Source organism: Rutidosis leptorrhynchoides, chromosome 7 (assembly GCF_046630445.1).
Source record: "Rutidosis leptorrhynchoides isolate AG116_Rl617_1_P2 chromosome 7, CSIRO_AGI_Rlap_v1, whole genome shotgun sequence".
NCBI classification, from domain to species: Eukaryota; Viridiplantae; Streptophyta; class Magnoliopsida; order Asterales; family Asteraceae; genus Rutidosis; species Rutidosis leptorrhynchoides.
Genome location: NC_092339.1, coordinates 91,487,178 through 91,506,542, shown reverse-complemented (window position 1 = coordinate 91,506,542; position 19,365 = coordinate 91,487,178). Strand labels below are relative to the sequence as shown.

Here is a 19,365-nt window from a genome sequence, read left to right as displayed (position 1 = left end):
CATCCCACCACCACCTTTTTATCATATTCTTTTGATGACATCACAAAAGCTATTTTTAATAATTAATTAAAAAGTATCATATCATGGATGACCCACATATTTTCCTCATATGTATTTCCCCACGATTTCAAGTAATCTTTCGCAGTAAAGTCCCCAAATTTCCACTTTTAAGTTTTAATCATTTACAATTCCCAGTTCTCCCAAGTTTCACTCCATTTTTTTCTCATAATTCTTTTAGGGTTTTCACTTTCAATTGATGGGGAATGTAAATGTAAATGTAAATCGAGCACCCCAGCACAATCCACACCCTGATCAACAACAATTATTATCATCAATAACAACAACACCGTTTACCTGTGAAATTTGCATAGAATCAGTGACACTACCCAACACAAAATTTAGGAACAGTAACAAATGTGTTCACCCATACTGCACTGACTGTATCATCAAATACATTCAAGTCAAGCTAGAAGATAACGTATCTGATATCAAGTGTCCATCCCTAACTTGTAACCACTCGTTAGACCCATTATCCTGTCGACCCAAAATTGCACACCAACTGTTTGATAAATGGTGTGATGTGTTATGTGAGTCGTTTGTGTTAGCTTTTGACAGAGTTTATTGTCCTAATAGAGATTGTTCAGCTTTGGTTGTTAATGAATGTGGTAATTCTGGTAATTTGAAACGATGTGTGTGCCCTAATTGCAAAACCCCTTTTTGTTTTAAGTGTAAGGGTCCTTGGCATGCTGGTTATAGGTGTGATGAAAGTGGGGAGATGAGGGATGTAAACGATATCGCGTTTGGTGTTCTTTCTGAACAGAACAAGTGGATGAGGTGCCCTGTGTGTCGACATTGTGTTGAGCTTGTTAAAGGTTGTCCCGTTGTTCGTTGCAGGTATAAAATCATACACTTAAAGTGACAATTTAATCATGATTATAGTGTGTTTGTGTGCATATCATGAATGATTTGTTGAATTTGTTGTTTAGTTTTAGCTGGGAAGGTATTAAATCTGCTAATATGATCTACAACATTAAATTTGTCATATGTTAATTTTCTGATTTGAATTTGTTACAGATGTGGAATTAAGTTTTGTTACTGGTGCGGGAAAAAGGTTAATGGCCAATGGTGCAACTGTAAAAAATCACCTATATGGTGGCTAATTCACTTGTGGCTGGTACTTATGGTTCTGATCACTTTCCGACTTCTATTTAAAATTATATCAAGATGGAACCAATCAGGATGAAACTGGTGTGATAGGAGTTTGGAACGAGTTAAATAGCAACTTATATCTAGAAAGATAGTTTTAGTTAGGCGCCTCGTCTCTTTAAAGAGTGCAAGTGATGTTACTTATGGTGGATTGTAATATAATCTGAAACAATTAGAGCTTTCAATTTCCATTCTTTTTTGTCAAAAGCTTCAAATGTGATGGAAGGCTCAACGAAAATGTTACTCCCTCCATCCCAGATTAATTGTCCCCAGACAAAAAACACACAGTTTTAGGAAATCCCACTAACTTTATTTCTCCACCAATGAAATATCTTCTCTCTCCATATCCACCAATGAAATATCTCCTTTCCTTTCTATTTATGGAAGTAGACAATTAATTTGGGACATCCCAAAATGGAATACTGGACAATAATTTAGGGACGGAGGGAGTATTTATTTTGGGTGTTAAGTATCAAATCAATTTTTATACAGTGTATTTGAGAATATAGGCCACTCCTTCAACTTTTTATTGCTAAAATTGTAGCCATCTCTAGCCTTTGCCTTCTGTATTCTAGAATGTTAGAAAGTTGTAACGGTCTAGTAGTTTAGTGATCTGCAAGCATTACTGTACAGTTTCAGTTTTATCCGTTTTCAAAGTAAGATCAAAAAGCGTCAAATAAGGGAATGTTGGATATTTGTGGCTAAGTTAAGGCCAAAATGGACTGAGTTATCAGGCTGTAGTTTACTCTGAAACCATGGCAAAATGTTTCACTTCTAAAACAATTGCAGTCTCTGTTTTACAACCAAAGAGATTTAAAGATTTATAATAGGTTTTTTTTGTAGAAGTCAAACGTGAATTCATAATGACTCAATATGTTGAACGTATATGCGCCACAAGCTCTTAATGAGAAGGTTAATCTTTGGACTAAACTTCTTGCTTTTATGAATTCTCATGTTGGTGATTACATTATGTTTGGAGATTTTATTGCCGTGAGGATGGAAGAAGATAGATTTGGGTCTGAGTTTAATCAAGCGGATACTAATGCATTTGATGAGTTTCTTATTGAATCTTCTCTGGTCGAAATGTACTTAGGTGGTAACAAGTATACGTGGAGAAATAAAGCGGGAAATAAGATGAGTAAACTTGACCCTTTTTTTGTTACTAATAATATTTTGGATTCGATTGAGCACCTTAAGGGCGTTGTTCTTCCGAGAGGTCATTCGGATCATGCGCCTTTGTTACTTTATAAGGAGAAAGTTGATTATGGTGCTACACCGTTTAAGTTGATCATGTCCAGGTTTCGATGATATTGTTAAAGAGACATGGGTAAATTATGTGCCTGATGGAAGGGATTTGTCTATAATGGCCAAGTTGAAAAATTTAAAAGCTAAACTCAAAATTTGGAATAAAGAGATTTACTCTTCTGATGCTTCTCGCATACAGCAAATTGTATTGAGGATTGTGACTCTTGACTCCAAAATGGATGATGGTTCCATTACTGAGCTGGAAATTAAGGAATGAATTGATTTATTAAAGGAAGGTGACGAATTAAACAGCGTAAAAGTTCAAGATTTATTACAAAAAGCTCGAATTAATTGGGACATCGATGGAGATGAGAATTCCAAGTTTTTTTCATTGTACTCTGAAACGTAGACGGGCTCAACAATCGATTCAAGGAGTGTTGGTTAACGGGGTGTGTATATCGGATCCGAACGAGATTAAAGAGCAGTTTTTTGAGTTTTATAAAAAGAAGTTTGGCAGGGTTGATCATGGGTCTCAGTTTGGTTATATATCTCCTGAATCAATTCTTTCTCGCGATGATGCCTCTTTTATTGAGTGTGATGTCACGGAGGAGGAGATTAAAAATGCAGTTTGGGATTGTGGTAGTTCAAAGGCCCCGGGACCGGATGGATTTTCTTTTCTTTTCATCAAGTCTTATTGGGATTTATTACACCTGGATATTTGTTCTACGGTCCGTGAATTTTTAATACAGCAAAGGTGCCTATGGGTGCGAGTTCTGCGTTTATTTCTCTTATTTCAAAAGTTAGTAATCCGGTGATTATTAATGATTTTAGACCTATTTCGTTGATTGGAGTGGTCTATAAGATAATTGCCAAGATTTTGACTAATCGATTGACTGGTATTATTAGTAAAATAATAAGTCCAGTATAGTCTGCTTTTATTGCTGGTAGACAGATTTTAGATGGCCCTCTTATTCTCAGCGAGGTGATTTCTTGGTTCAAGAAGAGAAATCAACAAATGTTGTTATTTAAGGTTGATTTTGAAAAGGCGTACGATTCCGTTAGTTGGGAATATTTGAATTTCATGCTATCTTCCCTCGGGTTTGGAAATAAATGATGCAGGTGGATAAACGGGTGCTTGGAGTCGGCCATAACGTCGGTTCTTATTAACGGGAGCCTGACGAAAGAGTTCCCGATCAAGAGAGGTTTACATCAAGGAGAGCCTTTAAGTCCTTTTCTTTTCATCATTGTCATGGAAGGATTGCATTTGGCGTTTAATAAAGCGGTTTCATCTAATCTTATTCATGGAATTAATATTGGTGGTAATATCAATTTATCTCATCTTATATATGCCGATGATGTTATTATCATGTCAAAATGGTGTAGTGATGATTTGGAGAACATTTTGCGTGTCCTAAAGGTGTTATATTTGGTTTCGCGTCTAAAAATTAATGTGGCGAAATCTAATGTATTCGGTGTTGGGGTTTCGGTTTGTAAGTCGTCAATCAGTGATGGTTTGATACCTCCAGATTCTTTACGACTTGTTGTGGGGATGGAAAAAAGGTTCGTTTTTGGCTTGATCATTGGATCGGAAATGCTACTCTAGCTTCCCGATACAATAGATTATTTCATTCAGAGTCAAATAAAGAGGTCTTGGTGGCGGATAGATTGGTCGATGACGTTTGGAAGTGGGAATGGAATCGTAATGGAGAAGGCTGTAGGAATGAAGCTATTCTTCAATTATTGATGGCCGAATTACAAAACGTTCATCTTCGTGATCAACCGGATACATGGCAATGGTTTTTGACTACGGACAGAATGTTTTCGGTGAAGTCAATGCTTGATAATATTGACAAGGTTGTCTTGCCTTCAATTGAACCTTCTTAAGTCACTTCCTCGCAAACTGAATGTGTTCTTGTGGCGTGTACGTCTTGATCGGTAGGTATTTCTTTACCTTCTGCTGCTTGTCCACGATGCAATCTAGTTGGGGAAGACGTTCAACACGTGTTTTTCGAGTGCCAAAGTTCATCGGACCTGTGGCGTTTACTTCGAATATGGCTCAGTTGTAATATGCCTAGCTTTGGTTCCTGGACTGAATTTGAATGCTGGTTCAATTCATGGTTGTCAAATGTTGATTCTAAGTTGAAGGTGATGGTTTCGGTGGTCTCCTTACTTTGGATCATTTGGCATTATCGTAACTGCGTGGTCTTCAACGACACATCAATTAATAGGAGTAATTTATTTGATTTGATTAGAATGTACTCTTTTAATTGGCTAAAAAACAGAAGCAAATTAGTTTCAAATTGGAACTCTTGGCTTCCGAGCCGTTTGTAATTTTCTAGTTCCTTGCTAGTCTTTTATTAATAAAATTTCTACCGTTCAAAAAAAAATATATATATATAGATTAGATGGTTATAGAAGCTTATGTATGTTAAACACAATTTGATTGCTTTGATTTAAACCTAAGTTTTGTTCGGATAACTAATTTTTAGGCATGTGCATGGTACGATTCCGTCACAAACATATTCGATTCGGTTCTATCCCCGGTCATTATGGAAGGAAGTCGTACCGAGGACGGTACTAATCGATTCGGTTCGGTTCTATAATTTTTGGTTCGGTTTTGTAGAAAGAACTGTCCTACTGATTTTTAAAGTAAATCTGTTTGACCTACTTCGTTATTTTAGTGTAATATACAATACTCATAATTACTCTGTAATTTCTTAGGTATTAGGGTCTGATATTATTTATTCATCTATAATTTGAGTGAACTATAATGTTTTATATTGACATCACAACCATTATCACTTGTCGCTGTATGATGTACAATATACATTATACATTATTGTGACTTTACTAGTATGTTGTAAACAATTATTATGACTTTACTAGTACGCTATAAAACGATGCAGTAAACAATATAGTATTATATTACACGGTTGTTTATATTAATCAACAAGGGAGTTAATTACGTCATTTTTATCTATAAAGAAATTATATAATATATTTTTCAAATATAATATATGAAAACTTCTTGGTCCGGTCCATTTTCCCGAAATTTCGGGTTTAGTACATCCCTAACCGAAAACCGAAAATACTCAAAACAATGGACCGTGAACTGTACCTAAAATCTTCGGGTCCATTCAATTCCGGTCCGGTTCGGTCCGGTCTTCGGGAATCTTTGGTTTTTCCCGTACCATGCACACCCTTAATGACGATAACCTTAATTTTGGTGAAGCAACGCAAACGTTCTTTGGTAATCAAGAAGGTGTTGGGCCGTTCGGTAGTATTTATGTAGTATAAGATTTTAGCTTTAATAATTTGTCGGGTTATAGAACCAAGTAAAAGCTTTTTCGAGTTACTGATGAAAGGGTATGAGGATTCTCGTGTTAAAAGCATGCTAATCAACTCCAAGACGGTTCCCAAATCAACTCCAAGACAATTCTCGTGGACGGCATGTGAATCTCTTGTTGTCGTTTCCATGATTGTAGACTTAGTTTTGCTTCGTGAGGTTGTTGTAGCAAGGTGCTTTGGCTTGTAGTTGTTGGTTTTTATGTGTTCGATGTCTCTTTTTATTTGTGTGTTTCCTTAGTTTGTCTTAGTTGGTGGTTGCGTTTGTTTGTTGGAAATGTATTGACTGCAAATCCCGGAATGACGGTTCGACCCCGTCCCGGGCCTCAACCGTCGTCTCACTACTACTTAATTAATTAATGATTACACTTTTTCATAACCTGAGTTGCGCTTCAACAATGAGAGTTCTTGGTGGAACCGTTGAACCACGCAAGTCGGTTAAACGTGTGTGACATAGGGCTCGTAATTTGGTTGTTTGCTTTGATCATTGCGTTTTGTATACTTTGTTAGTTTTTAATAAAGTTTTTTTATTTTCCGCCAAAAATAGTACTACGTAACAAGTAATGTTTAAAGGCGAAGCATTAAAGTTACATAATCATGAGAACTTATAAATTACATGATTTTAAACATGTAAATGCAACAAATTATAATTAAGTAGTATTTAATGCTCTTATTATTAAGAGAAAATTGCGCGGTTGATCTCTGTAGTTTACATGAAATGAAATCGTTGGTCCTTGCACTTTTTTTTTGAGATGGCTGATCCGTGTGGTTTACAAAATGGGTGTGAGTGTTCCCGTAAATATTTTCTCATTAAAGACAGTCACGTGCCTTGCCCAAGAGGGTAATTTTGTCATTTCTTTTCTATTTTCCTTCCTTGTTTGATTAGTCACCTACAACCCACTTTCCATTTCATATCAAAACCAAAATTAGATCCAAATCCAAACATCCTATCCAAAATCAAATCAAAAAGCTTAACCAAATCTTGTTGAACATAGTCTAACCAAGTATCCGGATGAACCAATACTCAGCGGACTGTGGTCGGAATTATCAGGCGAATAACCGAAAAAGATAACGGAGGCGGAGGTTGTACCACGCGCTCTCACGCGCCTGTGCGAGGTCATCAGTTGGCGGAGGAAAGAGGCGCGTGGGATGTTCTCCAGTGGTCGAAATTTGAGCGCAGTCTAGGGTTTGCAGTCCACACCCTTATGAGCCGATTGAAGATGGTAGTGAGGTCTAATTCGCACGCTAACAAGGTGCTACTCCTATCTCTAACTAAGCACTCAAGTGGGTGCTTTTGAAATCCACTCAGATACTCTCCAGGTATATTTTTCAAAACTGAAACTGAAATACTACAATGGAACCAAATCAGTGAATATATATACTTCCCTTTGATCTATTCTAGTAAAGGAATGATAGAAAACAGTATGATGGTAATTTTGTTATGAGAGACATTTTGAATTTTGAGGTTTTATTTAATTTATGGGTAATGATTCGTACACCACCATTTTTTAGCCATACACCACCAAACATGCTTTACAGTATTGTACTGTACAACCCTTTAAAACACGTTTGGTGGTGTACGGCTAAAAATATGTGGTGTACGAATCACTCCCCTTAATTTATAGGGTTTGAGACATTTTCAATTAACACTCACCACTAAATTGATGATTAACGGTTATGTACAATTAAGTAATGGCTTTAAGTAATGGGTGTTATTAGAATTTTTTTAATATTATTATATATCAGTATTCGTATAATCGTATGTGATTGAAAATATGAAAATTATTATAACAAATTATTATACTTTTTATGTTATTGAAAATTTGTGTTATAGCTCATGTGACGGTTGACAGCATCTCTTAGCGAAAGGTCAGGCAAATTCGACTTCCGTGGGGTCTAACATTGCACATGTAGCGCCCCCAACAAATCGTCAAGTGACGGCGTCGGCTACGTGGGTCCCATTACCTGATTATAAGTCTTTAAGATAACGTTTGACCAAAATATGTCGCCTTCATTTCAAAATAAAGATTGTTTCAAAGTTTACAAGAATTGTTCAACCAAAAGTTAAGTTACAATGTTATAAGTACGATTGAAATCTAGGCGACACGGTTTAAAGTAAAGTCAAAAGACGCTCCATGAAATGCATGTATACTCGACATCGGATGCAAGTATCAAATAGTGAGCGGAAGCATGTATCACATATCGTGCAAGACCTGAGAAAAACATAGAAGAATCTGTCAACGAAAACGTTGGTGAAATCATAGGTTTAGTAAGTATTAAACGTTGTCTTTGAACCACAAGATTTTGTATATCCATAACGTAGATTATCCAAATCATTTGCATTCCAAAAGTGTTGTTATACGCGAGCACTCAATTATCAAAACTTAACCAACGTTACCCCACCACACAGTGCTAGAACCCACACTAAAACACAAAAATATATTTCATCCGCATAACGGTAGCGAACCGTCCGAATGAGGGTTTGTTAAACCCGTATGGCCACACAATATAAGTTCTCGCTTACACCCTGCAAGTGTAACTAATGATAATCGAATTGAGGCATTTTGTTCTAACTCGCACGTGGAATGTTTGTTTTCACACTTGTGTTCAAAACATAAAAGTAAGTAGTACAAAATGTAACAAAGTATATGTTTTCTCAGCCCACGATTTAAAAGTATAAAAGTTGTTGAAAAGGTGGGACTATGATCTCACCTCGAGTGCACGAGTATAAAGGTACTTCAACAAGTAAACGTGTGCATGAAAGTTGCTTAGCCTTGACCCAAACGAGATGAAGTTGGTATCAAATTGTAGAGGATGAAGAGAGGATTCCAAATATGTAATCGGATTTGTTGTGAGCTTCCAAGATTGAATTTAGATGATGAATGAATGGAATGGGTTTGTGTGTGTGTTCTTGAGATGGAGAGAAAAGGGATGAGGGAGATGATGGAATGGATGAAATGGGTTGACTAGTTGACCTAGTCAACTAGTTTGCCCATTTGGCAACTCCGGTCCCTCGAGTTTCAAAGCGGGTGCGGGATTTAACCGATCGAATATTTTTAAAACGCAAGTTAACGAGAGATGTTATAATTAAATGACGGAATTATTATGAACGTTAGTCAACGGAAACTACGAATTTAAATAACGAAAGGTATTATTTAAAAGAAAAAAGACGGTGTTAAAAATAAATTTAACGGAAAACGCGGGATGTTACATTATCCACAACTCAAAAGAAATTTCGTCCCGAAATTTAGTTGGAAGTAGTAGTCGATATCTCTTACTCGAGACTTTACGTTGTCAATGCTATGAATAAGTGAAAGTACGTTCTTGAGGGTTCTCATGAATTTGGATAGTCAGGGTTTTACGTTGCATTAAGGTTCGGTTTTTACGATCCCCAGTTTCAACTGGTTTTCCTATGAAGAGAAGTTTGTCATCGATAGTTGATGTATCCAGCAGGATTGCACGTTCCTGTTCCGCAGGACACGTTTCTAAGTTTGTTACACGAAATGTAGGGTAAACGGAAACTTAATTGAGTCGGCCGTTCTAAATGGTAGGAAGCGGCTCTAATACGCCCCAAGGTTTCAAAAGGTTCAATATTGCGGATATAACCTTTCTCGATTTCCCAAAATGGATTACACCTTTCCAAGGTGCGGTTTCTCAATATTACGCGGTTACACACTGGGATTTGTGAGGTTTTCATCTAAGTTTAGTATAACTCTTCTGGCGACTACGGATCGTCTCGAGCCCTCCTCAGATTTGAATGATTTCAATTGTTGTTTCTTGATGGAGTTCAGATTTCGGTGGTTGATGCCTTGGTTAAATGAACAGGGGTATGACATTAGCGGTCATATAGGGTTTCGGAAAGTGCGCGTGAACACACGAGTGGTAACTACTGTTGTAAGAGTGATCTACTAAAGGTGACAATACGAATTTGTGACATGTCTTTCCAAGACGTAAATCGTTCGTTTGCTCGGTTCGTCGGTTTGTGGGTGGTACGCGGTACTCATGTCTAAACGGGTCTCCAAGGTTTCTTGTAAAACTAGAAGTGAAACGAGTATTTTGATACGGAATAATTGACAAAGATACGCCGTGTTGGAATAGAATCTCTTAAGATACGTTTGAACAAGTTAGTTAGGGTTCGAAATATGTTCGTTAGGACTATTCATCCTCGTGGCGAATACTTAGGTAATATGAGGAATTTCTTTAAACGGAAATGCGAGCGATAAAGATAGGAGTGAAATGAGGACTTAGAATAGGATGAGCTTGCATCTCGAGGTTGCTATAACGTGCCTCTAGTTGTCGAAAGTTGAAGTCTGAAAGAGAAACGAGGTAGTACACGTAGTTGTATAGTTCGGGGTTGAATGATAGTTGACCGATTATCAGAAACACAAGGGCGTTAAGTCAAAGAAGAGTGAAATATCGTTGGATTGTGTGTTATCTTAATTTCCAGTAATATCAGACGGTAACGGTGAAATAACAGAGGTATGTAGTGTGGTACGTGATGACAAGAATATTGATCGGATCCACAATTTAGTATTTGAATTCTTCGTGCAAAATAACGAATTTCCGTCCCGTTGATTTCGAGTCGAGAGAGTATGCCTTTCGGCGTCCAAGTAGAAATATTTCCATATTTGAGTCCCATCTGGTGTTGTACGAATTTAGCTAGAAATGTTGGTGTGAAGAATCACGCTCAAGGTTCGATCGTGGAGAGATTAAAGTCGTGTAATACGAGAAAAGTCAGAAATGAATCTTCGGTAACAACCGGTGAGATCTAAGATTTTTACGAATACAAGTCTGAGTTGGGAGAGTTTCCTGATTACATGTGGCTTGATTTCGAGATTGATTGTAATTCCTTGACCATTAACTTCATGGTCTAGAAAATTGGACTTCGTTCAACAGAAATTCTCACTCGGAGAATTTGGTATAAAGTTGCTCTTTTCTCAAAAGTTCGAGCTTAAGATGGTGATGTTGTTCGTTTTCTTCTTTACTTAAATAAGTTAAGATGTCATCTATAAATACGATAACAGATTAGTCTGTATGAATTTGCATACGCGGTTCAAGAGGTTTATGGATACGGGCGAGCCCTAAATAAATCAAGCGGTACTAAGAGAGATTTACAACTAACGTTGCGAGTTCGGAAAGTGGCTTAGGAGACATCGTCTCACTTAACCCCCAATTGATGATAACCGGAACGGAGGTCGATTTGGAACATACGGGATTCGTGCAAATAATCATGAGGTCATGGATGCGAGGGAGAGGGTATCGGTTTCCAACCGAAAATTACTCAGTTCACAATAATCTATACAAGATGATGGGGAAACACATTTTTTTTTTTTTTTTTTTTTTTTTTTTTTTTTTTTTTTACGAATAGGTTCCGAGCTCCCTAGTTCTATAGGTGTCAAGTCAAAAGTCTTAACGTATTTCCTCCAATAAAGTTTATAGGCACACAATATTTTTCCGTTGGTCGCTTAAATTGCCTAAATAGTATCTAGGGGAAAAGATGGAAGGTAATGAGTACAAGTCAAAGTATTGGTCGTAAAACGTCTAGCGGTAATCGAATCGAACGAGTATGAAATATACGGTTTGTTGTGAAGAAACGTACCCGTGACTAGTCCATCATCGTCTCGGGCATCCTAGGTGTCGATGTTGTAAGTTCAACGGCGCGCGTTGGTTTTTGCTTTATTCTTTGGGCATTCATTCCTAAAATGACCCGATTGGCCACATTTGTAGCAAATATTCGGCTTTGGTGCGCCGGGCCCCTTTTGAGTGACGGGGGCGGTACTTCCACAATACTTGGCAATATGACCACTACCTTGGCACCGATGGCAAATTAGCTTGCCACATTCACCAAAATGATGCTTGTGGCATTTGTTGCAAAAAGGTCGTGTCCCGGCATAACTTTTCTTGCCGACGGGGGTGAGAGGTTCCTTGGCAAAGTTGTTGTTGTAGTTACTCGATTGGGGGGCTTCCCATTTTCTTTTGTTGTCACCCGACTCATCCTCGGCTTTAGGTGCCGGCACTTCAATCTCGTCTACCGTTTCGATCAATTGACGGGCCATATTCAGGGCCTCTTGGTGATTACTGGGTTTGGATGACATTACTCCTTGTTTGATGCTCTTGGGAAGACCATCCATGTAAAGTTCAACCCTTAGAGGTTCGGGGGTCACGAGGTTTGGACACATCAAGGATAGCTCAGAAAATCGTTGATTATATGCCTTTAGGTCATTCCCGACCGCTTTTAAAGTTCTTAGTTCGTGTTCGAGCTTACGGGTCTCTTCGCGCGGGAAGTATTCGGTGATCATCTTTTTCTTTAAGTCGGCCCATGAGAGAGTGTGAGCTTCATCGATACCCACCGACAGCACATACGTATTCCACCATGTGAGGGCGATACCGGCGAAAGTGTGGGTGGAATATTTGACTTTGTCTTGGTCCCGACAACCGCTTATGCTAAAAACGGCTTCTGTTTGCTCAAACCATCGGGTGAGCACAACCGGTCCTCCGGTCCCATCGAAGGTGTGAGGTTTGCACCCCATGAAAGTTTTGTAGGAGCAACCCTCGTTTGAATTACCAGCTCCATGGTTGTTGTGGTTGTGGTTGTTATTGATGTCGGAGGAGATACTAGCCATAGCCGCACCTATGGCGGTGGCTATCATGCGTTGAAAAGCTTGTTCGGAAGTTTCATTACGTGGTCCGCGACGGGGAAGCATTGTTCCTTCAAGACACAAGAATATCGTTGATTAGTATTCTCAATAATACTAATCATGATAGGGAAGGATGATGTAGAGAAAATTTTCCTTGACTCGCCTTAAATTCTTTATGTCATAATGTCGGAACGTCCATGTGAATCACCGTAATATAATCCCGGAAATTATATTACCCTGATTCTCATGTGCATTTAACATTACTTCATAAAGTCAAAGTGGCGCATCAACAAAATTTATCAACTTAAGATTAAGATCGAATACGAGTTAGATATGATATAAGAGTTCGAGTATAAATGCACAATTAGTCAAGTAATCCCTACTTCAGTCTATATGCCGGTTGTAGTCTAGATTCACCTATGTACCCTATGACTCGGGGTGGACACAAATGAACTCTAAATCCCTACAACCAAGGCTCTGATACCAACTGTAGCGCCCCCAACAAATCGTCAAGTGACGGCGTCGGCTACGTGGGTCCCATTACCTGATTATAAGTCTTTAAGATAACGTTTGACCAAAATATGTCGCCTTCATTTCAAAATAAAGATTGTTTCAAAGTTTACAAGAATTGTTCAACCAAAAGTTAAGTTACAATGTTATAAGTACGATTGAAATCTAGGCGACACGGTTTAAAGTAAAGTCAAAAGACGCTCCATGAAATGCATGTATACTCGACATCGGATGCAAGTATCAAATAGTGAGCGGAAGCATGTATCACATATCGTGCAAGACCTGAGAAAAACATAGAAGAATCTGTCAACGAAAACGTTGGTGAAATCATAGGTTTAGTAAGTATTAAACGTTGTCTTTGAACCACAAGATTTTGTATATCCATAACGTAGATTATCCAAATCATTTGCATTCCAAAAGTGTTGTTATACGCGAGCACTCAATTATCAAAACTTAACCAACGTTACCCCACCACACAGTGCTAGAACCCACACTAAAACACAAAAATATATTTCATCCGCATAACGGTAGCGAACAGTCCGAATGAGGGTTTGTTAAACCCGTATGGCCACACAATATAAGTTCTCGCTTACACCCTGCAAGTGTAACTAATGATAATCGAATTGAGGCATTTTGTTCTAACTCGCACGTGGAATGTTTGTTTTCACACTTGTGTTCAAAACATAAAAGTAAGTAGTACAAAATGTAACAAAGTATATGTTTTCTCAGCCCACGATTTAAAAGTATAAAAGTTGTTGAAAAGGTGGGACTATGATCTCACCTCGAGTGCACGAGTATAAAGGTACTTCAACAAGTAAACGTGTGCATGAAAGTTGCTTAGCCTTGACCCAAACGAGATGAAGTTGGTATCAAATTGTAGAGGATGAAGAGAGGATTCCAAATATGTAATCGGATTTGTTGTGAGCTTCCAAGATTGAATTTAGATGATGAATGAATGGAATGGGTTTGTGTGTGTGTTCTTGAGATGGAGAGAAAAGGGATGAGGGAGATGATGGAATGGATGAAATGGGTTGACTAGTTGACCTAGTCAACTAGTTTGCCCATTTGGCAACTCCGGTCCCTCGAGTTTCAAAGCGGGTGCGGGATTTAACCGATCGAATATTTTTAAAACGCAAGTTAACGAGAGATGTTATAATTAAATGACGGAATTATTATGAACGTTAGTCAACGGAAACTACGAATTTAAATAACGAAAGGTATTATTTAAAAGAAAAAAGACGGTGTTAAAAATAAATTTAACGGAAAACGCGGGATGTTACAGCACACAAGGTTGCCCCTTTACCCTTGAATTCACTCAAGGGTGCCTTCTACACATTGCGTTGCGGAGCAGTGGGGGAGGGGGTTTTTACAGTCCATCACCTCGGATTGGGTCGGGTTTCTTCATGAGCAACAGTTAGGGGCGGGTTCTGCAACTGCAGGGAAATGAACGCGTGAGTGGTTAAATCACCCCTGAGTGATTCCGTACTGCTGTTAAAAAAAAGACTACTCTTATCCATGACATATGTCTTCACAACCAATCAAGGTCACATCAACACTTCCTTCGTATCACTTACCCATCACATAAGGGTGGTGATATTTCCACTTAAACTTTTGATAAATTTACTTAACTAATGCATCATTATTTGTAGAGTACAAATTGTTACCACACATACTTGAGTGAATTTATAAAATTTAGAGTGGATATATCATCACCCATCACATAACACTAGTATCCATGACATATACCTCTCACAACTACATTGGAACTACCTTAATTAATTAATTAATTAATTAATACAATGTATCAACTTTAATGCATAAGTTACAAAAAAAAAAACAAAACCCGTCTTCAATTGTGCTTTCCAATGGCTTGGGGAAGGGGAAGGGACTGCTTTCAACGGTTTGGCAATCACTCGCGCTAGTATTGGCGTCTTGGCATTTTGGCAACGGCTCAACCTTTGGCGCACCGATGTTACCAGCCTAACCACTCATAGATTTCAGAGGTTACGTTAAGAAATTTGAGGCATTGGACTTTGTGCTGTAAAACAAATTAAGTCCGATGGGCTGATATGGGCCAAAAGTGTTCTGTTAATTTATTTGATTTCATTACTTCACTAGTACTACAATTTTTATTTTATTTTTTTTAGTGAATTTTTACAAGCATTGTACTTGGTGCTGTAAAACAACACACCCACCCACCCTTATCTACCAACCACACCAATTCCTTCGATTCTGACCACAAAACACATCAACCATTTCCATAATTTGGATCCTAATCAAAATCAATGAGTTCAAAATCCAGTTACATGAATGGCCTGAAGAAACAAGAACCACCGGTATGGAAATTAAAAGGATTAAAGCTCACAGCCGACACACAAAAGTCTTACTCCATCACCGATTTCATTCACGAAAACTCCCCTAAATTAGAAGACACGGTTTTGGGTCCCGGAGCCGGTGCTGGTGTGGGGTGCGGTGCTGGTGTAGGGCTTGGGTTGGTAGGCGGAATGGGGTTTGGTGGTTCGGCGTGGAATCATGTAAAGGTAGCATTTGGGTTTGGGGTTGGATGCGGCGTTGGAATAGGGTTTGGATATGGGCAAGGGTTCGGGTACGGATCTAGATGGGAGACTTTAAAAGCCCGGATTATTAAACCGCGTTCGGGTTCTAAGAAGCGAATTTTGATCCAGATTTAATTGTTTTAAACTCTTCATGTATTTGATTTGATTTAGTTTTGGGGGTGTGATGATTGATAAATTAATAAGAATTAATGAAGATTATCTCCTTAAACATTCGTGGGTTCGGGTCCGGGAAAGAAAGTAAATTTGGTGATGTTAAAAGCTTATGTTTCGTAGAAAGGCCCTCTATTCTAGCGTTGCAAGAAACGAAATGTCATAACCTAGTCGACAATTGGTTATTCGGGCTTTGGGGTTCTAGTGATTGTGGGTATGTTCAAAAAGAAATTATTGGTAAGTCGGGCGGACAATTATTAATTTGGGATAAAAACATCTTCGAGGTTTCTAGTGAGTTAATTGGTGACTTTTTTATTGCTATACGGGGAAAATGGAAAAAGTCGGGTAATGAATCGATTATTGTCAATGTGTACGGTCCGCATGATGACGCTAACAAATGTAAATTTTGGGATTCGCTTGACAAAATTTTGTGTATGGATGGTGTGTCGTGGGTCATTTGTGGGGACTTTAACGAGGTTAGAGATAAGTCGGAAAGATTGAATTGTGAATTTTTTGATAATCGGGCTAAGAGGTTTAACGAGTTCATTGACAGAAATAGTTTAGTGGACATTCCTTTGGGTGGGAGGAAATTTACTAGGGTTAGTGATGATGGGATGAAAATGAGTAAGCTAGATGGATTTTTGGTTTCGGACGACTTTCTTAACCTTTGGACCGATCTAAAAGTGGTGGCTTTAGATAGAAGTGTATCGGACCATTGTCCTATTTCGTTGTCGGATGGTGAGGTGGATTTTGGGCCTAAACCGTTCAAAATCTTTGATGATTGGTTCGTGGTTGAGGGTATTGACAAGGTTATTGCCGATTCTTGGTCTGGTCCAATGAGGGGTAACCGGAAGGATTGCGTTTTCCGTAACAAGTTAAAAAGATTAAAAGGTGACCTTAAAGAATGGAGTAAAGTTCACTTTGGTAAGCTTGATAGTGAGATTGAGACGGTTAAAAAGGTAGTAACGGATCTTGAATTGAAAGCTGAAGTAGGTTGTTTAAATGATGAAGAGCGAGCTAAATGGCTAAACTCGAAAAAAACATGGATGAAAAAGGAAAAAATTAAGACAGGGATGCTAAAGCAGAAAGCCCGTGTTCGATGGATGATTGATGGAGACGAAAACTCAAAATATTTCCATAATTCCTTAAAGAGAAAATATAATAAAAACAACATCCGAGGGATTAATGTTAACGGGTCTTGGTGTGAAAATCCTAACACAATCAAAGAAGTTGCTTTCAACCATTTTAAGAGCATTTTCGAGGAGCATAATTCGGATGGACCAAGCCTTGAAGGGCTATTTTCTGAATCGATTACATCAGCGGATAATGAGCTCTTAGAAGCTCCCTTCACGGAAGAGGAAATTTGGGAATCGGTCAAATGTTGTGGTAGTTCGAAGGCCCCGGGACCGGATGGGTTCAACTTTGGTTTTTTCAAAAAGTTTTGGTCCATAATCAAAGATGATTTGGTAGGTGCAATCAACTGGTTTTGGGTTTTTGGTGAGTTTTCAAAGGGTTGCAATGCTTCTTTTGTTTCCCTTATTCCGAAGAAATTGGATCCGCTGAGTTTTAGTGATTATCGTCCGATTAGTCTTATATGCAGCTATTATAAAATTATCGCGAAAATGTTGTCCTTGAGAATTCGTAAAGTGGTACCTCGTCTTGTAGGGATGGAACAAAGTGCGTTTCTTGGGGGTAGATATATTCTTGATGGTGCGTTAGTTGCTAATGAAGTGGTCGAAGATCTTAAACGAAACAAAAAGCACGGCCTAATTTTTAAGGTAGACTTCGAGAAAGCCTTTGATTCGCTTAATTGGGATTATCTTCTTGTAGTGATGAAATGTATGGGGTTCGGTACCAAATGGTGCAAGTGGATTTCCTCGTGTCTTAAATCGGCTACAATCTCCATACTCATAAACGGGTCTCCGACAAGTGAGTTTAATCTTAAAAGGGGCGTTCGCCAAGGTGATCCTTTATCGCCTTTTCTTTTTATTATTGCAGCGGAGGGACTTAATATCCTAACGAAAATGGCGGTTGAGAGAGGAATGTATAAAGGGGTGGAGGTAGGTAAAGATAAAGTCGTCATCTCCCATTTGCAATATGCGGATGATACGATTTTTTTTGGCGATTGGAGTAGACGTAATGCGCGAAATTTAATGTACTTGTTGGAATGTTTTGAACGGGCTTCGGGGTTGAAGGTTAATTATAATAAAAGTCAATTATTTGGGATAGGCATTAGTAATGATAACGTGGAAGCTCTTGCGTCTTGGTGTTCGTGTCTCGGCAGTCGATTGCCTTTCATGTATTTGGGTATTCCCGTGGGTAATAGGATGAAGAAATTGAATGATTGGTCCCCGGTGATCGAGAAATTTAACAATAGGTTAGCGGATTGGAGAGCAAAAATGATTTCTTTCGGTGGACGGTTAACTTTAGTTAAGTCGGTTCTCTCTAGCCTACCTCTCTATTACTTCTCGCTCTTTCGTGCCCCTACTTGTGTGCTTAATTCTCTAGAGAGTGTGAGACGCAAATTTTTTTGGGGCGGGACGGGTTCTAATTCTAAAATGTCATGGGTCAAGTGGGAAAAAATCCTTCTTCCTCACGAAGAAGGAGGTTTAAATATCATGTCCTTAAAAAGTAAAAATTTGGCTCTTCTTTATAGGTGGTGGTGGAGGTTTAAAACCGAAACTAACACTTTGTGGGTCACCGTTATTCGTAGCATTTATGGTTCTAATGGAGGTCTTGTGCTTGGTAATGGGCGTGCCCGGAATCCAAACGCTAGCCTTTGGAATTCTATTTGTGATGCAGGAAAATATGTGGACGGGTTAGGGATTTCTTTCTCTAATTCTTTCATACGCTCAATCGGGGACGGGAAAAGCACTTCTTTTTGGGATGACATTTGGGTGGGGAACGCAAGGTTTAAGGACAGATTCAAAAGACTACACAGGCTAGAGATTGACAAAGATATCAACATCAGTAGCAAAATCGAAGAATTTAAGGGAGATGGGCTCGGCAATTGGGCCTATCCACCGATGGGCCGAACGAATAGTGAACTAAATGAGTTGCGTGATACTGTTCGGAACTTGCAGCTGACCGAAGGTAAAAAAGACTGTTGGAGATGGAATCTTAATTCGAAGGGCATTTATACGGTCAAGGACTGTTCGGTTCTTGTCGAGAAAGTCATTCTACCACGGGCGGTTAATTCTATTGAGTCGTTGCGAAATGGTTTGGTTCCAAAAAAGGTGGAGGTGTTAATTTGGCGGGCGAGATTAGGACGTATACCGGTAAGATTCGAGTTAGATAAACGGGGCATCGACTTGAATAGTGTGAGATGCCCGATTTGTGATGGTGACATTGAGACGGTGGAGCATATACTTTTTTCTTGTCAAGTGGCAAAAGACATTTGGGCTAAAGTTCTTAAATGGTGGGGGTATAATTCGGCTATATTCGGGTTTGAGGATATTTTTAATGGTACTTTCGGTGGTGTAGCACAGGATCATAAAAAGAATCAATGGCAAGCGGTTTGTTGGGTGGTTTGTTACATTTTATGGAAGAATAGAAATGCAAAGGTGTTCAAGAATAAGCTCGAGACGGTCCCATCTTTATTTAGCGAGGTTCAAGTTCTTTCATATGATTGGATTTCACGACGTTGCAAGGGTCATATTATAGATTGGCTACAATGGTTCTCACACCCTTAGGTT

At 38.7% G+C, this 19,365-nt stretch overlaps 2 protein-coding genes across 2 annotated transcripts; both read left to right on the top strand.

Moving 5' to 3' along the window:
- Positions 1-219: 219 nt before the first annotated feature.
- Positions 220-1,400, top strand: LOC139856920 (E3 ubiquitin-protein ligase RSL1-like). Its single transcript, XM_071845632.1, has 2 exons — positions 220-894; positions 1,075-1,400. Exons 1-2 carry the CDS (start codon positions 257-259, stop codon positions 1,241-1,243), a joined length of 807 nt encoding a protein of 268 aa, XP_071701733.1. The 5' UTR covers positions 220-256; the 3' UTR covers positions 1,244-1,400.
- A 679-nt stretch (positions 1,401-2,079) lies between these two features.
- Positions 2,080-2,728, top strand: LOC139859433 (uncharacterized). Its single transcript, XM_071848226.1, has 2 exons — positions 2,080-2,422; positions 2,505-2,728. Exons 1-2 carry the CDS (start codon positions 2,080-2,082, stop codon positions 2,726-2,728), a joined length of 567 nt encoding a protein of 188 aa, XP_071704327.1.
- Positions 2,729-19,365: the final 16,637 nt, after the last annotated feature.